At 34.2% G+C, this 22,458-nt stretch overlaps 1 protein-coding gene across 2 annotated transcripts in view; it reads left to right on the plus strand.

The window, feature by feature from the left end:
* The window catches only part of STAG1 (STAG1 cohesin complex component), a 428,102-nt gene that overhangs the window by 361,390 nt on the left and 44,254 nt on the right, over positions 1-22,458 (plus strand). For both annotated transcript variants that reach the window (XM_025881833.2, XM_073899645.1), the window contains one exon: positions 8,460-8,540. In XM_025881833.2, the coding sequence (XP_025737618.1) occupies positions 8,460-8,540 (81 nt within the window). The remainder of the gene's footprint in view (positions 1-8,459; positions 8,541-22,458) is intronic.

Below are 22,458 nucleotides of genomic sequence, written 5' to 3' on the forward strand. Positions count from 1 at the left end.
AAACATATCCAGAATGGGGCAAGAGACTTAACTACAGAAGGGCATTAGGGAATTTGAGGGTTGGTGGAACTCTTCTATTTCTTGATTGTTTTGTTGGTTACCTGGCTATACATTTGTCAAAATTGCAGAACTGTATATTGAAAACAGTAGATTTTTCTTTATATATAAATTATACCTTAATTTTATCCAGATGCAAAAGGGTAAAAATAGACTAATTATTTCTCATACTTATAAGGCTATTTCAAAGCCTGACCAATATATATTTTGAGGTTTAGAAAGCCCCAGACCAAAACACAAGAACAAAAGAAAGCATTTATCACATAGTGGAAATTTCAGAACTGAGAGCCATAGATTGATGTAATCTTTATTCTTTTTCAGCTCTCTAGCAAAGGTACACAGAATGATTGTAAATATTATTTAAATTAAAATTAATTGTTTAAAAAGGTTGTTGAATTGTTTCTGTTGATTCTAAATCTTAAGGGGTAGAGCATGAAAATTTGCATTTTTTTTTCATCTTTATAGATCCTTCAGAGGCAAGGCTCAGATGTACATCCTTTCCCTCAAAAGACAACATACAGTGTTACACCATTTTTGAAAAGCTCAAAAACTAGAAAAATTAAAATGTATTTGTCTAATGATATGTATATGTGATAAAACTATTTTTTTAAGAGCCAGGACATAATATACATGAAATTTAGTAGAATAGATTGTCAGCCCTAAGGAATAGGGGAAGAGATCATAGGTGGATACAAAGTTATTGGTATCATACTAGGTCTTCAATTTGGTTGTCTGGTCATATGTTAATCTTATTATGCTTTATACATCTATTTTGAAGCATCGAATATTTAATAAATCTTAAACAGAAGCACTTCTCTTTGCTTTTGTGAATGGGATATTTTTGAAACACCTGATCATGTTACTCTTCTGTTCAAATATGAACATGTTACTATCTGTGCATTACCTAGTATTCTTAGGATAACATCCAGATTTTTTTTGTCATATTGAGGTGACCTTGTTATTGTCCAAACAAGTGTTCTTCTGAAAGTGAAAGCGGGGGGTGGGAGGGAGTAGGTTACTCTTAATTATTCCAAGACATAGGCATAAAGCAGGATGTATAAGGCACTCTGTGATTTGGTTTCTGCTGATCAAGCTTCAATATATTCTTACACTTATCCTGTACCAGCCTTTTGAGTTATTGGTGAAGCTTTTTTTGAAATTTCTATTCCTTCAACCTCCACTTTCCCTTTGTTGCCAGATTAAATCGTACATTTTTCTTTAAAGATTTAGTACACACTTTTGCTTCTCTAGAAGGTTTTTCTTAACCATTATCACTCTTCCTAGCTAAGACAGAGTCCTTCTTGCCCCTCAGCATCTGACCCTGTGTGTGTATTCTTAGTTAAACCAATTACTAAATTGTTATAGTTGATACCTATTTATGTTCCCATTAGATTCTTCTCTGAGATCCAGGGAATATATTTGTTTTAAGCTCTTACTCTAGCAGAAGACTTGGATACTGAGTAAATGTCTGTTTGAAAAACGGAGTTCATATAGTGAACATTTGGTAACAGTGTTATTTTTTCAGATTACTATTTTAAATTGTCATACAGTTATATCTAATTATTTATATACCTCTGTAAAATTACCTTTATGTTTCCCTTTTTGTTGTGTTATATATTTTGTTGTAGTAAAAAACACAATGTGAGATCTACTCTCTTAATAAATTTTCCAGTGTACAATACAGTATTGTTAGCTATAAGCACAATGTTGTACAGCAGATCTCTAGTTCATTTTAATTTATAAGCTCTTTTCTATGTTAATGTTCTTAGCCTTATGTCATTTGTTGCAATAATTTATCAGTGGGAGTCTTTTTAATTGTATATATCTTGATGCCTGGATTATAAATGTTCTTTATATAATCAGGATTATTAGTCGTTTTCTGTTGTTTTCTCTCTTTGATGTGTTACTTGGAAAGCCTTTCCCCACATTTTCAAGTAATTTAAATATTTCTTTTTTCTTCTTGTATTTTAATAATCTTTTTTTATATTTAAATGTTTGGAATCTATTTGCATAAACCATTCATTTCACTTTGAATATGTCTTTAAGTGACTATTCTTCATGTTCCCTACTTTCACCCTTTCATAAGGACCATAATTCTATCTCCACTAAGAATTATGTTATGGTTTCTTAATGATTTCTGAATGGTTGTGATGCTGTATCTGTTGTTTGGACAACTCTTTGCCTGTATTACTGTACCATTTCAAGGTCATCAGCAAAAATTGTTCATTGAGTCTTTTAAGAAGATCACTGAGATGGAAAGTGGCAAGATCTTTTTGATGTTACAGCCTACATTATTTGAGGAGAAAAGGCTAGTACACATGAACTGTTAAAGAGTAGCCCTAAGGTGGTATGATGTGAATGTGTAGTCCAATGTGCTATATACGAAACCCCCTTTTGGAGATCAGTATGAAGAGATATCACTAAAAAAAGACTATAATATCTCACACTGGACTTAACTGTTGACATACCACATTTTTCTTTACACTCTTCCTTTTTTAAATACTGCTTGGAATTTATAAGAAAGCTTAACAGCAAAATTCCAGGGTCCAAAACTGCCAAGGATTAATGTGCATTAGCCAGCTGTGCAGTCCATTCCTTGGGAAGTCTTAATTTTTTAGTTACAGAAGTTAACTTTTAACTATTTGAATTTTTTACCTCCGTTTTTTACCCTTCTAGTGATTTTTTTTTTTTAATTTATAGTGTACTATGCCCACTGGTAATACAACTCATTGGATGATCCTTCATTACCAAAGCACATGTAGAATTTAGGAATATTTCCTCTTTATTAAAGAATTATTACTTCTTTATCACTATGATTTGTCTTAATGTTTGTGCTTTTCTTAGCATTTGCTTAACCACAAACTTAGCTCTTTGTCATATTATTATTTTTTAATTATTATCCAGTAAAATTGACTCATTTTCTTTTATGTAAAATTATGAATTTTAACATGTGTTTAGATTTATGTAATCACCACCACAATCAAGATACAGAACAGTTTTCATCATCCCTTTTTAAAAATACCCCTTTAATCATCCCCCTTTAAAATATCCCCTATAAAAAAAGAAAACCTTTTTCTTCATGTTGTCCCTTTATAGTTAGATGCTTGCCCTACCTACATCTCCTGGAAACCACTGCTCTGTTTTCCATCACTGTGGTTTTCTCTTTTTGAGATTTGCAAATAAATTGGAATCATAAAGTATGTAACTCTTTAGAGCATAAAGTCTTTGGGTAAGCATAATGCCTTCAGTGACCATAATGCCTTTGAAATTAATCCAAGTTGTTTGAATCAATAGTTGGTGCATTTTTTAAATTAATCAGTTCTCCTCCATTGTGTGGATATACCAGTTTGTTTTATCCATTCACCTATTGACAGGCATTTGGGTTGTTTCCATCTTTTGGCCCTCACAACTAAAGCTGCTGTGAACGTTATGTGTACAGCTTTTTGTTTGAACATAAGTTTTCATTTTGCTAAAGTAAATGCCCAGGAGTGCAGTTGCAGGTATTAGGGTATAAGTGTGTGTTTAACTTTATTAGAAATTGCCAAACCATTTTCCAGGGTGTCTATATCATTCTGCCTTTCTGCCAGTAGTGTGAGAGTCCCAGTTGTTCCACATTCTCATCAACACTTGATATTGTTTTTACTTTAGCCAACTTAGTAGATACACAGTTGTATCTCACTGTGCTTTTAATGTACATTTCCTTAATGCTAATGATGTTGAACATCTTTTCTTGTGTATATTTGTCAGCCTTACATTCTTGGTAAGCCATGCTGATTATTAATTTGCATCTAAAGGCTTTTTTTAAAAGGGGATATTAATTGTCACTCATACTAACCTACTCTAAATATGATAGACCAGTATTGGATATGAGAAGCAGACTAGTTTAGTTTAGTTCACTCTTTTGTCATGTACTTATCCACTAAAAAATTTGATCCTCGGGGCACCTGGGTGGCTCAGTCGTTAAGCGTCTGCCTTTGGCTCAGGTCATGATCTCAGGGTCCTGGGATCGAGCCCCACATCGGGCTCCCTGCTTGGCAGGAAGCCTGCTTCTCCCTCTCCCACTTGCCCTGCTTGTGTTTCCTCTCTCGCTGTGTCTCTCTCTGTCAAATAAATAAATAAAATCTTAAAAAAAAAAATTTGATCCTCCATTCCCTTAAAGTCGCTTGCAAACAGTAAAGTGAAAGAAGCCCAATATATCCCACAGCTATTATGTAGATTCTCAGTATTTTATTTTATTTATTTGATGGGGCGGAGCACACAAGCAGGTGGTGTGGCAGGCAGAGGAAGCAGACTCCCTGCAAAGCAGGGAGCCTGATGTGGGGCTCGATCCCAGGACCCTGAGATCATAACCTGAGCTGAAGGCAGACACTTAACCGACTGAACCACCCAGGCGCCCTGATCTCAGTATTTTAAACATACCCTATATATGTAGATAATCGTTATCTACACATGTATATATTACATATGCATAATCATTTTTTCCTTATATAGTCTTATTTTCCATAAAAATTCAGTTTTTCTTTTTTAAGATTTTTATTTTATTTTTTTTAATATTTTATTTATTCATGAGAGACAGACAGGCAGAGGCAGAGGGAGAAGCAGGCTCCCCACTGAGCAGGGAGCCTGATGCAGGACTTGATCCCAGGACCCTTGGATCATGACCTGAGCCGAAGGCAGATGCTTAACCATCTGAGCCACCCAGGCTCCCCTTTTTTTAAAGATTTTTATTTATTTATTTGACAGAGAGACAGCGAGAGAGGGAACACAAGCAGGGGAAGTAGGAGAAGGAGAAGCAGGCTTCCCGCGGAGCAGGGAGCCCTATGCGGGGCTCAATCCTGGGACCCTGGGATCATGACCTGAGCCAAAGGCAGACGCTTAACGACTGAGCCACCCAGGCGCCCTCAAAATTCAGTTTTTCTAAACATAAACGTTCTAGGAGCTTATCGTTTGGACTTTATTTACATGTAAAGTAATCTTCATCTTCAAGGTGTGTGATACCATTAGCCAGAGGTTGAATGATTCTCATTAATTTAATCTGTTAATCAGAGATGAGAGCTATGGTTCCTTTAAATAGGTAAAAGTAATTATTAAGGGAAAGGACTAAGCATTTTTATGTTGATTAAGGTAATGCTAACTGCTATAATAGATTAATCTCAATATCTCAATGGCTTAACACAATAGAAATTTATTTCTCACGCCCATACCTATAAAGTGCAATTAAGGGAAGTGGGATGTCACTGCACCACCCACTTACTCAAGGACCGAAGGTCTCCTGGGTCATTGATACCCTGCAGGCAGGTAGGAGAGTAGAAGATGGAAAAGGCACTCCTGCTTCTTAACTACTTTGCCCAGAAATGTGCAGTACACATTACCATGTCCTCCCAGGAACAATGTTAGCTAATGGAAACAAGAGGACAGAGGGGTAGGGTCGAAAGAAATTCTTTGTCATCAGCCCAGTACTTGCTATAATTACCAAAGATCCTCTCTAGGGTCAGAGTATTAATCAAGGAAAGGCAGAAGAACTGTGGTCCTCATTGGTTAAAACAATCTCTTTTGGCTTTTTCAGTTTGTTTGTCCTTGTTTCATCTGTCTATACTACAGAAAGATGAAGTTGCTGAATAAATGACTTCTGGACAAGTTGGGATAACATCGCTTAGTATGGAGTATATACAATATCAGTATGACTGATATGTAAAGCCCAGAAGGAAGTGCTCTAAATTTTCTTTTGAAATGTGATCAGCTATATTATATAATTATACCTGTGAGAAGGCAAAATGCTTCCTAGTCAATGAAAGTGAGCTTTTTATTTTAAAATAATGCAGTGGATCCCTTAAAGTAAATGCATGATGAATGCCCATATATGAAACAGATTAAAATGGGGATGTTCTATTTGAAATAAGTATTGGAATGATTAAGTGTCTCCTTCCCTCATAACCACCTCCAAGAAACTTCTGCAAAACTTTGGAACAGTTTGAATAATTTCCTAGTACATAGGTCAATAGAAATGTATAAGGAAAGGAAATTATATTTGTGATGATTAGGAGAAATAGTAACTAAAATTAAGCAATTCTTCAATATTTTTTCTATATCTTAATTTCCCATTGATAATGTTAATTTGTATATTTTCTAGTAATTTTAACAATTCAGGTTGTTTCAAACTGAAGATAATTTTTTTTAATATTCTCTTTTCCTTCCACACAAATCACTTTATCAATGTACCTTATATTCTAAATTAGAGGTTATCAAAATTTATCTCAGTACTAGTACGTGTACTTATTTTTAGTGCTGAATAGGGGCATTGGAGATATCTTTTGCTTATGTGATCTGAAACCTAAAATTTTTGAAGTAAAATCAGCTAAAATTCTAACCACTTCCTTCAGCATTCTATTTACTGATTTCTCTTTTGATTTATTATCTACATATATTTATTCTTACATTTTTTAGTTTATCAAGTGGGGAAGATAATAGAGATATTATAATAATGGAATATATTATTAGTTACGCTTTATTGCAATAAAAACATGTATTTTAAACAAAAATGTAGTAAAAGCCCTATCCACAATGAAATTCTCCTGTAGTTATAATTCTTAATTTTATTTTTCCTGAATTCTGTTATTTGTCTCTGAAAAATAGAGACAAGTTTTCACAAAACAAGAATTCAGTGCCAATAAAAAATGAAAACCTGCCCATCTCCATTAGTAAGAGAGAGATATAAGTTAATGTAAGTTAATACTACATTAAAATAGTGCTTTTGGGGGCACCTGGGTGGCTCAGATGGTTAAGCGTCTGCCTTCAGCTCAGGTTGTGATGTCTGGGTCCTGGGATCGAACCCCACATCGGGCTCCTGGCTCAGCAGGCAGTCTGCTTCTCCCTCTGCCTCTAGCCCACTGCTCATGCTTTCCGTCTTTCTTCAAATGAATACGTAAAATCTTTAATAAATAAATCCATAAAGTTAAACATACACATACTATATAATCCAGCAATTTTATTCCTAGAGCAGTGGCCCCCAGAGTGTAGTTTGGAGAGCCCTGGTGATTTCCAGGGCACATCTATGAGGTCAGACTATTTTCATAAGAAGAGGAAGATGTTACTTGCTTTTTTCATTCTCATTCTCTCACAAATGTACATTGGAGTATTGGTGTCCTGTCAAAGAATATCCACATTTACCTGCAAAGACTATTAAAATATGCCTTCCTTTTCCAGCTAATCAGTGACACTGGATTTCTTCATATATTTCAATGAAAACAGCATATTTTAATAAAATGAAGAAGCACATTTGAAACCCTGTTTTCTATTAAGCCAGACATTAAAGAGATTTATAAAAATGTAAAACTATCATTCTTCCCACTAAATTTTTCATTTTAGAAATTATTTTTCAGAAATACATACTTTATGATAGTTACTTTAATTTTTAAATGAATTAGTACATATTTGAAACATTTATTATTTTTAATTTCTAATATGAATCTGTTAAATAACCCACATAAACAAAAGCAGTGTAGTTTTTTTGAGAGTAATTTTTTAGTAATTTTTAAGAGAGGTCCTGAGAACTAAAAACTTCAAGAACCTCTGAGCTAGACAAATGCATGCATGGACGCCAGGAGACATGTATAAGAAAGTTTGTAGCAACATTATTCATAATGGCCTAAAACCAGCTAATCAACAATAGAATTAATAAATAGGATATTCTAAATATAGTTCAAGACCAAAAAATAATGAACTAAGCTACATGAAACAGTTACGTATAAATCTTAACTATAAATGTTAAAATGAAAGAAGTCAGATTCAAAGTAATTCATATTGCATGATTCCATTTGTGTAATGTTCACAACCAGGTGTGTAATAAACTCAGTATTTAGAGGTGCAGACTTGGGTAGTTAAAATGTACTGACTGATAAGTCAAAATGACTGTTACCCTTAGAGGGGGAGAAAAGACATTTTATTGGAAGAAGGTGCTAGCAATGTTCTATTTCTTGATTTGGATGGTGGTTACAAAGGTATTTTTCTTTATATTAATTTATTAAATGTTTTATGCACATTTCTGTATGAATGTTCTATTTCATAGTAAAAATGCTTTAAAATAATCATTTAATTATAAAATCTGGATAAAAATGATTTCTTCAATCTCCCTTTAAAAATCTAAGCAAAATATTCATAACAGTAGATGTTTATTTAAAGCACAGTGATATTTGGGTCCTTATTTATCAACATACATTATTCTCTAGATTGATACCTTAGTTTGTCTTTTTTTTTAACCAAATACTATTTTACACATTCTTAATGCTACAAAAATTTGGACTTGAAACCATATTATAAGAAAAAACTGTGATAAATATTGTTCTCTTAATACTATGCAAACATAAATTATGTCTCATTTGTTTGAATTTTTTTATTTGATACAGATAGTCGTACAGGCACTGCAGTGTTCCCATTACTCGATACTTTGGCAGTTGGTGAAAATTACTGATGGTTCTCCTTCCAAAGTAAGTAAGAGTTTCTGAAGGCAGAAGAGTTATTACTAAAATAAAATAACCTTGCTTAAATCATTATTTAATAATTTGTTACCAATTATTATAATAAATTATAATTTTAATGAAATATATAGTAATTATTGTTATCAACTCTTGCTTTATCTGTGAGTAAGTATATTTTACCTCTTTGAAAGATAACCAGTTCTTCAAGCAATAGATGCAGAGTTGTATAGATACACGAAGTTAAAAGTCTTACAAGAAATAACTGTAGTAGAAACCACAAGAGCTCGGATAGGTGACATGATATTAAAAAGAGAATAATATTGAAGGTAATGCTATGTAGCTCTTAGTTATGGAATTATGGCACCTTGGGGCCCAAACTAAATAACACTCTTGTTAAAAATAAATTGTTAGATAATTTTTTTAAATTTTAATCTCGCCATGACCATTCAAAACAAGGAAAGTAAAAATCAGAGATTAAATGAAACTAGGATCCAAGAGAGTCAAACGGAGCCTAAAGCCTACTATCCTTGAGGATATTTTCTAATGTAGACAAATCCCAAGGCCCTTCAGGGGTGGAATATCTAACAGCATATCTCTAAAGTTGGGACCCTAAAGAACTGCTTCCAGTACAAGGGTAAATTAGAAATAAACCTACAACAGCTCCATTTATGGGGGAATATAAGGAAAATAGCCTGTCTTGAAATTTTTCATTGAATAAAGGGGAGAAAATAGGTCTTTCATGAAAGTTTATAACCGTGAGCGAGCTTTCATGTAGGTTTCCACCCTAAGTCCATACTACTTCAGTGGTCCATTAAAAAATTTAAAAAGCAAGTTAAGATTTTGATTTAAAATATTCGTTGGTGGTATCTCCAAGCACCTAACACAATCAAATGTAAATCCTTTCTGAAGGAATTTGCCTCAAAGAGGCAAATAAAGTGGCGCCTTGGTGGCTCAGTCATTAAGTGTCTGCCTTCAGCTCGGGTCATGATCCCAGGGTCCTGGGATCGAGCCCTGCATTGGGGCTGCCTGCTCTGCGAGAGGCCTGCTTCTCCCTCTCCCACTCCCCCTGCTTGTATTCCCTCTCTTGCTGTGTCTCTCTGTCAAATAAACAAAATCTTTAAAAAAAACAAAAAAAGAGGCAAATGAAATTTTAAGAAAAATGAACTTACAGTAAAAATTACTCAACTTAAAAGTAAACAAGAAACCATGAACAGAACCATGAAGAGACTCAGACCCAAAAAGTGCTATTTATACCTTGGAATTATCTGATACAAACATAATTATAAATAAATATATTTCAGTTGTTTCATGAAATGAGAGAGGCTTGGACATATGTTTATAAAGAACAAACACTTGATAAAGAACCAAGTAAATATATTACAATGTTTACATATCTTAACTCATCTTAACAAAACAGAGGCTGTTCAACTAGTAAAGAAGGTTAATACATTATAGAACCACCAGCATGATATGGAGCATTCTTTTCTTTCCTGACTAATAATTTGAGGATATCTCTGCCTTTAAAAAGTAATTGGGGTTTTTATTTATTTTCAGTTAGAGCAACAGTAATGTATTAATTAGCCTCCTGGTTTATATATTTTATTGACAATTTTAGTCTTAAAAAGCAAAAATCAAAGTTAACCTTTTATTAGTAACTAAAGTCACTTTAAAGTGTATTATGGTTTCGTGTTTTTGAAATGTTCCTTAATATGGTAAAATTAAAGGAGATTGAATATATATGTTAAAATTTTATAGTTTATATATTACACAATTACTTTTATTTTGATTTTTTCATCTGGCTGATTTTGGTATTCCATTTTTTTCTGAGATCATTTAGGTTATCTGAGCTGTTTGTTATTTGGCTGAATATTGATTCTTGCATTTATTAAATTTAGACTATATATGTGCCCCCAAAATTAGCATAATTAAATGGTTAATTCCTCTATTAAATTTAATTTCAATTTTGTTCTTTTGCAACTATGTTCCATAATTGGAGTGAGAGTCTCTATTCTAGAACCCACTTCTTTGAATATTTTCTGTTTTTTTAGCCCTCTTACAGTAGAATTATTTTGAAATTCCTTAGCTTTGTTTAATTTTGGTCTGACTCATTCTTCTAATAAAAGATATCTTCATTTTTTATCATTTCTCATAATGCAGATTTCGTAGTTGTCCTTGCCACAGTGGCAATGCAGCTCTTGTGGTCAACACTGATTTTCTTTACGCCAAAAAATGCTGCAGCATCTTTTAAGTGCTTTATTATTCAGTTGATTTCTGTATAAAGCTTTGTGTGCATCTATATCATATGTGAAATTCTCCTTACCAAAGTGTCTCTCAAATTATTTCTTCTCATTTTGAAGTTGTTGGTAATTTTTTTTAACCAAAGTATATTCAATAATCATTAGGTGTCATTTATAGCTGTCATTTAAAAGTGGTTCTCTAAGTGATAATCTTGAAAAGCATGAATTTGCAAGACACAAACAAACTTTAAAAATTAATCTCTCATTGCTAAGATTTCACCTTTTAAAACAATTATTGTAATGACTCTTTTATATAATAATTACTAGATCAGTAATTGCCAAACTTTCGAATCCCTTTTGTGATGTAGGATATCTTTGAAAATTTAAGATCCATATACATAAACTTTGTATGAATTTAATCTATATTATTAATACTCCCCCGATAAGATATTGACTTCCTAACTGTAGTTCCAGCCACATCATTAGTTTGTTGTATAAATAACCTTAAGGCAAGTCACTTGAATAATTTTAAAACAGGTAAGGTATGTCAAAGCATTTTATTGTGAAATGCTTTCCAGATATTAATAACAACTAAAATAACCACTTATCTGTGTCAGGTTACTTATTTATAAAATTGAAAGTTGTATTGGGCCAATCATTTCTAGCTCTAAAATTCTTCAATATGAGGTGCCTGGGTGGCTCAGTCGTTAAGCGCCTGCCTTCAGCTCAGGTCATGATCCCAGGGTCCTGGGATCGAGCCCTGCATCGGGCTCCCTGCTCTGCGGGAAGCCTGCTTCTCCCTCTCCCACTCCCCCTGCTTGTGTTCCCTCTCTCACTGTGTCTCTCTCTGTCAAATAAATAAATAAAATCTTTAAAGAAAATAAATAAATAAAATTCTTCAATCTGCTAAGGTTAATAACTGCTATAATTGCAGATGTCTGGATACATATGTGAGAATTTTAACGGTGGTTAACTCTGGGAAAGAGAAAATCTTTGGGGGCAAGCATAAGAAGGAGAGAAATTCATTTTTGCTTTATACCTTTTGATGCTGTCTGAGGGGTTGTCTTGTTGAAGACGGTATCTAACAGTGATAATTTTATCACAAAAATTTCAAAACTATCCTGAATCTCCCATCCTAATCTTAGGTTTTGATTTATCACATATAACTCAGAGTTGTTGAGCTTGGATGAAAACTAGAAAAATGCGTAATGTGTCCTGTATCTTATTTGCTGTATCAATATTATTCTGTTGTTTATAAATGTGAGCTCTAAGGAAATTTGAAAGTGATTTGATGAGACCTGTTTGTTTTAGATAAGGCCTAGAAGGGGACATTGTTGCTATTATTACCTTGTTGGTATTTTATCACTTGAATTAAATGCCTTAACTTCATTAAGTCTTCCTAATAATTCTATAAAGTGGATGTTATGATAATCCCATTGTACAGATAAGGAACCTAATACTTAGAAACATTGGAACATGATTAAGATCTGAAACTTAGAGCACAAGTCTTTTGAATCTAGTAGTTTTTCTGTTAGCACTTTTTAAAATTCTTCCATTATTAAGCTTTTAATACAACGAATTCTAGAGTTTTGTTGTTTTTAAACAAATTTTCTAAGGGCACATTGGTTGACTCCTTGCTGAGCACAAGCTAACAATGTCTGTTAATCAGTTGGGTACTGAAAAGTTAGGTGTATTATGTCACATAGCCAGGTTTTTTTCATCATTCGGTATCCCCAATGGGATATGTTTAATGAGAAGTTACTGTGATTTTAAATACCTGTTTCTAATGCCAGTGAGTTACAGTTAAAGTATACAAAAGACTTTGGTAATGCATTCTATCCTTTTTTTCCTTTTAATTTGTTTCCTGAAAATTAAATTTAATACACTGGCCTCCTGGGGTCTATATTTAATATGTATAATGTTGATCATTTAGAGACAACTTGAAAGTGTTCTTACATGAATTGTTTTTGGTTTTTGTTGTTGAGCAATTACTATGTTAATGTGAAATGAACCATTTTGCTAGTGAGGAACTGGACAGCTAACTACTGTTTTTCTCTACTCACTATTACATTTATAGAAATTCATTTAAATCTCTGAGGAGGTCACTTATGTTTTTAATTAATTATACTCATTAGTTTTGGGTATAAAATAGATTGGTTTTCATAAATTCCGGCTCTCTTACTTGAGTACTTGTTCATTGTAAAAAATATATAAATAAAATTTCTGAATCTTACCACCTGTGGATAAGTATCACTGTTAATATTTTGGTGTATTTTCTTGCAGTACTTTTTCTAACTTATTTCAGTCTTACCGTAATGTATTTACAGTTTACAAAATTTTGTGTCTCTTCAATCAACATTTCCTTCAGTTTCTAAGACGTGTTTGTAGATAGTATTTTTAATGTATGCATGATAGTCCATTGTGTAGCTATACCATAATTTATTTTACAACTCTTACCTCTTGGATATTTAGGTTGTTTAAGCATGTTAATGAATAAAATTAATGCCATGATGGGCATTCTGGTGCAAAAGCTTATTCTGTGTTACATTGTTTCATCTTGTGTTATATTCTTAGAAATGGAACTGCTGGGTCAAAGATGGTACATACTTTTAAGCCTTGGTATATATTGCCAAATTGCTTTTAGAGAGTACTTTCTAAAATTTATTTTTCTTCTCTATTGTCATGAACACTGTCATTCAGAAAATTATGAATGGTAGTTATATTTGGTTTAAATTCAAGTTATAATTTAACACAACAGTGAACACTTTCATAAGATAAAGTATATGAAAAGACTATATCAAGAACAGGATTAGATCTTTATTTGAATTGGAAGTGCATTGGGTTTTACCAATGGGTATTTCCTCTGTTCCCCTAATTTCCAGAGTTGAAGCTCTTTGGCAGTCACACAGGTCATGCTCAGTATACTTTGCTCCGGTGCCCCCTAGTGCTGGTCCTGTAGAAGCAGCCTTCAGTTTCTCTTCTCTAACAGAAAACATCCTTCTTCCTTCAGCTCCTTCTGGACATATACAAAGACATTTAAAGAGCCAGGTAAATAAGAGTTAGGGCTAATATAATGCCCCTATTGCCGTTTTTGGCCTGGGGATCTAGAATTTATCCTCAGTATTTTTTTTTTCCTCCTGGGAGGAGCTGTCCTACTCTCTGTAATCTTAAATTTGTAGCTCTCTGCCTTACCCTGCATGTTCCTATTATAGACAGCAGTAGGGAGGGCCTGGGGCAAACATCCCTGCCTTCTGGACCCTGGCCCTATTCTTAGTCTTCTAAGTTAAAGAAAATCAACATCCCTTGGGTAGCTGTAAGTTATTGAGGTATTTAGCTGCAAAACTTATTCCTCCATTACCCTCTTGACTGAAGTGTCTCCTCTGAAAATTCCAGCTTGTTTACCTACAAAAAGACTGAGGAAGGGAAGAGTTAGGATGAAGATGGGACTGATGGTGGCCAAGCCCAGTGAAGAGACATGTATAACCTTGCTATTCTTCATAAAAATGTACATTTTTAGAAGTATACTAGAAATAGGCTCAAATGTGTAAAAATCTACAGGCTGCTTTCTACACCTCTTTCTTTTCTCTTCCCTTCCCAGTCATTTAGAATAACAATGAATAAGAGAGATAGCTCACTTGGGACCTTGCCCCAAATTCCTGTAATAACAAAATACAGATAGCACCTCTCCATCTGCAGAATTAACTGCTTTGTGGGGGGAAGGGAATGGGGCCAAGAGCGGGAAATAATAGCTGTCCCTCTAGGAACCAATTTTTAGTACTGTATAACCATTTTACTTCATTCTTTTCTTATTGAATGTTTCCCCCTACCTTATATTCCTCAGTAACTCTGTAGTTAATTTAAAGCCTTTCCTTTTGATTGTTCCATGACTTCAGAGTCATTCTTTGGTAGTTATGTTTCTGTTAATATTATGCCCTATCTCTAGTGCCTGATTGGCTGGTCTAGGAAAGTTAGGGGAGAAAGATCCAGGTCTTGTTTAAATCCATTTCTTGCTCAGCCCTCAGAATGTTCTTTAAAAAAAAAAAAAAAAATCTGGAATACTGAAGAAGGTGGCTGTTTATACCAAATTCTAAACTTCTCCAAAATTTTATCTAACTCTAATATTCTAAAAACCTCTGAAAACCAAAAGTTAAATATGTTCAATTTAGAAAAGAACTTACAAGTCATGAGTCTAACATTCCATTAAGGATTACGTGTTGTGGTGCACCTGGGTGGCTCAGTCGTTAAGCGTCTGCCTTTGGCTCAGGTCACGATCCCAGTGTCCTGGGATCGAGCCCCACATCGGGCTCCCTGTTCCGCGGGAAGCCTGACTTCTCCCTCTCCCACTCCCCCTGCTTGTGTTCCGTCTCTGGCTGTGTCTCTCTCTGTCAAATAAATAAATAAAATCTTTAAAAAAAAAAGAAAAAAAGAATTATGTGTTGTTTGCAACCCTATTCCTGGGATCACAGTTTTAAAAATTGCTGTCTGGTAGGGAAAGACAGTATAAGGCTTCCTCAGCTTTACTAGTCTATTCAGTCAAATGCTGTTTTTACTTACTTACCCAGGGACAGTGGTCTTTAAAGGACCTATTTTATAAATACTGAAACTCCTTAACATATTTTATACTTTATGATATAAAAAATAAGCCAGGACTGAGAAGATCTATTCTAAGTAATAATTATTATAATGTAAGAGAGTATTTAAACTGAGCTTATCAGAGGTCTAAATCAATAGTAAGAATATTTAAACAAAACATAACACTTCCCACTTTCTAGTACAAAGATTGGAGATATGCCTGACCAAAATGAATGATAAAAGTTTACTTTCCTGTCTGTCCATTTATTTGAATAGAAAGGAAATGTGTGTTTAATATTGTACTTAATATCCTCTGATACCATAATGCCTTTTCCTTCCTAAAGTAGGTTTTTTGTTTTAAAAATGTTTTTTTTCCCAGCAGCCATTCTAAAATTACTAGGTATTTGTTAAATGACTTCTTGTTACAGACCCCACTTATATATATATAAGAAGCTCCTAGTTTATAAATAGGGTATATTTCCAGCATTTTTTGTGTTGGAGTATGATCTTTGAAGTTAAATCTAAGTTCAAATTCTGGTGCCATCTTTGACCACCTGTGGCAAAGATAAGCAAGTTACTTCATCTTTGAACTTCAGTTTCCTAATATGTATGTGTGATATTCACTGTTGGATAGGGTTTTGAGGAAGATTGAATTGAAGGAAATGTTTTAGCAGGCAACAACTGTTGTTTTATGCTTTCCTAATCTACCCTTTCCAAACGAAGAATTGATACTAAATGAACTGTTATCTAAGGCTGTGGGAGTATGTGAACATGCTCAATAGCTAGTGTAGGTTTGAGAAAGAGCATGGTAGATTTTTGTTCTCCATCTGTATCTTGGAATAATTCAGGAATTCAAGTCTCTCAGTTTAGTCCTAACAGCCACCACTTTTCCCCTACCCCTCTGACTCCTCCTTTAGCTTCCTTCATCTTTGTACACTATAGGAAATAAGGCAGATGCTTTGGAATTATAGTAGGCGGCTTAAGGGTTCCTGGATCATAAATAGATTAGTCTGAGGCAAAGGCAGGAGTCAGCAGGTGGGGATTCAAATTACCAAAAACAGCAACAACATTGAAAACTAGGCATTACATTTGGGGTTTAAATATTCAATAGTTATTTTATTTTTTTAAGATTTTATTTATTTATTTGACAGAGAGAGAGACAGCGATAGAGGGAACTCAAGCAGGGGTAGTGGGAGAGGGAAAAGGAGGCTTCCCACCGATGCGGGGCTCGATCCCAGAACCCTGGGATCATGACCTGAGCCAAAGGCAGATGCTTAACGACTGAGCCACCCAGGTGCCCCTCAATAGTTATTTTAACGTGTATTCACAAAAGTGGCACATCCTCTCCCCACCCTCCAAAAGAGAGGCTAGTAGCAGTGATTCATACAAGAAAGCAATTTTAAAGGTATGACATAGGGTTTACCCCATCACAGTGGTGATGCTTTTTACTATGTCTTTTGCTCACTGATGTGTCCCAAGTGAATGAATTTAGTTCCATTTGTTTTTATCATATTTAATGTGGTCAGTGACTTAGTTGGGCTGAAAAATAATATAATGAGCCTCATTATGTGTTAGTAATGGTGCTAAGTACAGGTAAGCATAACACAGTTTATGCTCCAAAGAGCTTTATAGCCCAGTATAGACTGGGCACACTATAGCTTATGGACCAAATCTGGCCTGACCCCTGTTTTTATAATAAAGTTTTAATGGAACACAGCCATGCTCATTCATTCATGTACTATCTAGGGCTGCTTTTATACTACAGTGACAGAGTAGTTGGGACAGAGACTGTATGACCCATGAAGCCTAAAGTATTACTGTCTGACTCTTTACACAAAAAGTTTGCCAGTCCCTGGCCTCACAAGGTGTAACCCCTTGCTCTTGTTTACCAGACTTTGTCAATAATCCTATTTTATTCTGGATAACTAGTTTTGTGCCCTTTCTTTATCATGAAAGTTGATCACTAATTCTTCACAGGCTTTATTTTCATATTCTAACATCTTTGACCTGGTCTTGGTCCTTATTTTACAACATTTCTATTCCTGCCCATTCTTAAAATGTATATTTGCCAGATAATGTTAAGCTAGTTTTATGTATATACTATTAGTTTTTCCATGGCTTCAGTCTCTGGCTATGATTATCTTAATGGTATTTCATAACTGCAGATAAAAAGACAGCTAAATTTGGTCTTTCTCTAGATACATAATATTGTGATACATAATAAAAATATACAAAGATGATGGAAGCTAAAGGAGAAGTCAGAAGTACAGGGGGGAAATAGTGACTGTTAGGGCCAAAGTAAGAAACTTGACTTCCCTCATTATTCCAAAATACAGAGGGAGGACAAAATCTGCCATGCTGTATCTCAGACCTACACTAGCTACTATATTTGTGTGTGTAGGAACTAAACTCTGACCTTTCTTCACTGATTATAGTCAAATTGAGATACTTGGTTCTTAAGGGGCAGTTCTTAAGGGGCAGTCTACATTTAAGATCTGTTTTTCTTCTCACGAGGTTAGAGTAAGTCAGCTTTGAGCCTTTGTGCCTTTGAGAAAACGTCTTTCAGATATGGCTTATATGATAAATTCACCATCTTAATTATGCCAGCCTTATTCAGGGTTTTTCATTGTTGAGATTTTGCCAACCAGGTGTAAAACATCTTAATTCCTTGAAGTTCTTGGTTTCAGTAGATCTACCAGGAAGAAAAACAAAAACAGAAAAAGCAAAAACTTTGGCCAGGCTAGTGAAACAACTTCCAAAATGGATACAAAAGAATCTAGCCCAAAGATATTATAACTTAAATCTCAGGAAAATCTTATCACCTGACCCATTTGAATTCCTTTCCGTAGCTACTTGGGAAAAGTGTTCATGACGCCAAGCTGCTTTCTGAAAAGAAGAGAAAACACTGGTTTCATTTAGGAAAAAACATTTGAAAAGAAGTACCATATAGTTAGTTCATATATAGCTTATACTGGCCTAAGAGAGAGTAGTAGATTACTCTTCTTTTCACTATGTGTCTTTAGTTCTCACCTCTGTAATTCAGGTACTCTGGCTAGAAAGGGGATTTATAAAGTAAAATAAGTGTTCAGAGCTGTAGATGTACTCCCTAAACATTCTAGTTTCTTAAAATTGCAGTCTCGATAATCAGCATATCTTGTTCTTGGCTTGTTTTTCAGTTTCAGTGTCCATTGGGTTAACTAGCTTTTTTGTTCATATATATATATATAAATATATTTGAGTAATTTGAGTTTCAAATTTCTTATCTCCATAATGTCTATTTCCTCAACATATTAATTTTCTCACTTTATAGAAAGGAGTCATTATAGCAAAATGGTTAAGAGCACAGACTAGAGGCAAACTGCTTTGGTCTTTGGGGCTGCATTTAACATCTCTGTGCCTATTTCTTCGTATGTAAAATGGGAGAGTGATAATAATATCAGTACCCATCACAGTTATGAGGATTAGTTGAGTTAATTCACGAAAAGCTCGGGGTAGTGCCTGGTACACAGTAAGTGCCAGTAAATGTTAACTTTATTATTATTGAATTCTAGCCCAGAAAAATGCTACATATAAAAATGTTCCTGTTTATTCAATGTAAGTTAAGCATATTTAATTTTTTTCATGACTACAGCTATTACAGCAGGAGAGAAAGTTTTTCATTCCAGAATATATGGAATGTAACAACTTTTCTCAAATTTTAAAACAGCCAGTGGTTTATATTTTAAAAGAGTTCAAGTAAATGTGCTAACTTTAGTGGTTTAAACTAAGCTCTTATTATTGGCCCTATTTAAAATGTTTTTATATTTCTTTTTCTTACTTTTTCTTATCCTTTTGAATATCATCTATTACTGTTTTTCAAAGGACATTAAGAACAAAGCCCACTCTATGAAACTTACCTTAATACTGGAGTTTTAAACTGGCAAACCCTGAACCTCTTTTAAAATTTTGATTTAACATCAGAAAATTTCTAAAGATATTTTCTACCATGTATCCCAATAGTGGCTGCCTGCCTTAACTTGAGCACAATCACAGTCTTGGGAATTATTCCAGCTATTTAAATCAAATGAAATATAGTAAGATGCCCACATAATAAAGTGAGAAATTGTAGAGTGAATAAAAGTACTATATTCTGAAATCCACAAGAACCTAAATTCTGTTCCCAGCTGTTTAAAGGGATTTGCCATATAAGATTAGTTAAAATATACAGTAGCTCTGTACTTTTACCTAAACCTGTTGGTATTTATATTTCTTCTAATGAAATCTAATTGACTACAATAAAATTAACTTTCTTGAGCACTCAAATAATATTTAAGTTGCATCCAAATCTAGTCCAAACTTCACTGCTAAAGGCCTTTAGCTTCCATTTTCTTGGTTGCTTCCCATTTCCAGTTTCTTCTTAAAATAGTTCTGATTAGTCATCGGTAGATTGCTTACTTAGTTGTGATGTTAAATTTACAACTCTTCAAATGAATTGGCAAGTTGTCATTTTACATAAACATATCTGCTTTATGATTGACCTTTAAAGGAATACTTTGCCTCCAACTCCAAAGATAGCTGATTCCCTAGACTGCTTCTTTGCACACTAACCAAGAAATTTAAGGAAATAAAGGAGCATTAATACCTCCTAGCATCATTTTTTAAAAACTCTGTTCATAGTTTGATAAAATGAACACATGACACATTTGACCCTAGGATTGTAGTATCATCTGTATTATTTATACTTGCATTTCATTCGGTAAATATTTATTAAACACCTGCCATGTGCCAAACACTATTCTAGGTACTAGCAAGGGAACAGTGAACATTCATCCTTTGAATACTAGGAGGTTTACCAGTTAACACCTATCTGTTCTCATCTGAGTGCCTAGGACTTAATTCAACAGAATCACAGAATGCCATAGAACCTCACAGTTCAGATTCAGTTATAGATTTTTAAACTCTGTAATCCTGAGACATAAAATAAGTTTTCTAAGGTCACATAGCTAGTCAGTAGCCTGGCTTGCTTTTTGTTTTTCTTTCAGTTATTCATTCAGAAAACATTCTCAAAATTTTTCTATTAAAAATATCAACAGAGGCACCTGGATAGGCTCAGTGGGTTAAGTGTCTGTCTTCACTCAGGTCATGATCCTGGGGTCCTGTGATCAAGTGGCATCTGGCTCTCTGCTCAGTGGGGAGTCTGTTTCTCCTTCTCCCTCTGCCTGCCTCCCAGCTCATGTTCACTCTCTCTAGCTCTGTTTCACTCTCTCAGATCATAAATAAAATCTTCAAAAAAAAAGGATCAACAAAGACCCCCCCAAAAAAATCCTCCATCAATCCCATAAGACCTCTCTAGCAGCCATTCTATTTTTTGACTCTTGACAAACTTTTTGAAAGAGTTGCCTTATTTTTCTTCCTTTGAACCCACTGCAGTCTGACCTCAGCCCTTTTATTCCACTAAAAGTGTTCTCCCCAAGGTCACTCACAACCTTATCATTGCTTTATATGGGATACTTTCTATTTTTTTTCTACTTTTTTTTTTTAGTTTGTCTTTTCTCTTGTGGCATTTGTCAATTGTTAAATTATTACAACCATTTTTTAATTTTTTTTCTTCACATTTTTTAATGTTTTCTTTCCAGAAGATGTCATATTCTTCTGGTTTTCCTACTCAGACCATTTCTTAGATTTCTTGATATGCTCTTCTTTCTTAGCCATCCGTTATATATTGGTGTTCCCCAAGATACTTTGTCCCCCTTCTCTGCATATCCTCCTTGAGTAATCTCATTTACTTCCATCTCTTCTATTGCCATCTAAATGCCGAGGGCTCCCAGATATTTATTCTTGCTCAAATTCTTTCCCATGGGCTTTGAACTCCTATATTAAACTGCCTACTAAACATCTCCAGTAGGATATTTTTCAGGAATCTCAGATCATCATCTCCAAAATCGAACTGTTATGTTAGCATTTTTTTGTGTGTTAACTATTTCATTGACTTACACTGTCATACATCTAGTAGGTGACTACCTAAAAATTTAGGATTAATCAACAGCTCCCATTCTGATTAGTTCGTAAATTTTGTGCTGCTGCTTTAATTTCTCTTCAGTCTATTCACATCTTTATTGCCAACATTTTATTTTCAGGCCCTCATTCTAAATTATTCCCATGGCCTTTGTTTTCCTTCTGTAAGGAAACAGAATACTGAGTAAGAGCATGGACTTTAGAGTCAGAAGAGTCAGATAACCCCGTATTTGGATCCGTACTCTATCACTTAGAATGTATGGGTGTTCTGAAGTTCAATTTCCTCATCTGTAGAAAAGGAATATTAACACTTCATACAGTGATTGTGAAATTTAAATTTATGGCCCATAGAACACAGTACTGGGTATATAATAAGCATTCAGCAGAAGATTGTATTTACCATTAACTAGCCTCCCTATTCCACATCATTCTCCATCTGCTTAGAATATGATTCTTGAAAACAAAATTTTAGCACTCTCCTGATAAATATGCTTCTACAGTAGTTCCTTTTTGCCATTAGGATAATATCCAGATGATTTAACATGGATTTTAAATGATCTTCCATTTAAATGGAAATGGATCCTGTTTTCCTCTTCAGCTTTCTCTCTTGCTCTCTCCTCCCTATTTGGGCCCCAGCTACAATAAATTACCAGCCTCTCAAAAGCACGTTCAGGCTTTTGAACATTTTGTGCCCTCTGGGATACCTTTTCTTATAGCTAGATAATTTTTAGTTCTTGTTCAAAACTCAGTTTACATGTTACCTTCTTTGGAAACCTGTCTGTGACTACTTTTGACTCTGGATTAGGCTTTCCAACATAGTACTCCTTACATTCTATTGCAGCTGCCTGTTCTCATATCCGTTTCCCCTAATGTATAATGAATCTTTGAAATTAGAGAAGGTCAAAGAATGTTGAGTTTTGGTTATTGGATGTTCATCTGCAGGAACAATAAAAGTTTTCAAGACTGTTCTTTTTACTGTTCTGTTCAAAGAGCTTATTCTTTCTTCCAGATACTACATTCATGTTAGCAAAAGGAAATGTGTATAATTTTTTAAGTTTATCTTTATTTGGGATGTGAAGATCCCAAAAAGGAGTAAGTACTGTTACATGTCCAAAATGTAGCTT

The sequence above is a fragment of the Callorhinus ursinus genome, unplaced genomic scaffold (assembly GCF_003265705.2).
Source record: "Callorhinus ursinus isolate GAN/ISIS: 27379988/994484 unplaced genomic scaffold, GSC_fseal_2.0 scaffold1, whole genome shotgun sequence".
NCBI lineage: Eukaryota > Metazoa > Chordata > Mammalia > Carnivora > Otariidae > Callorhinus > Callorhinus ursinus.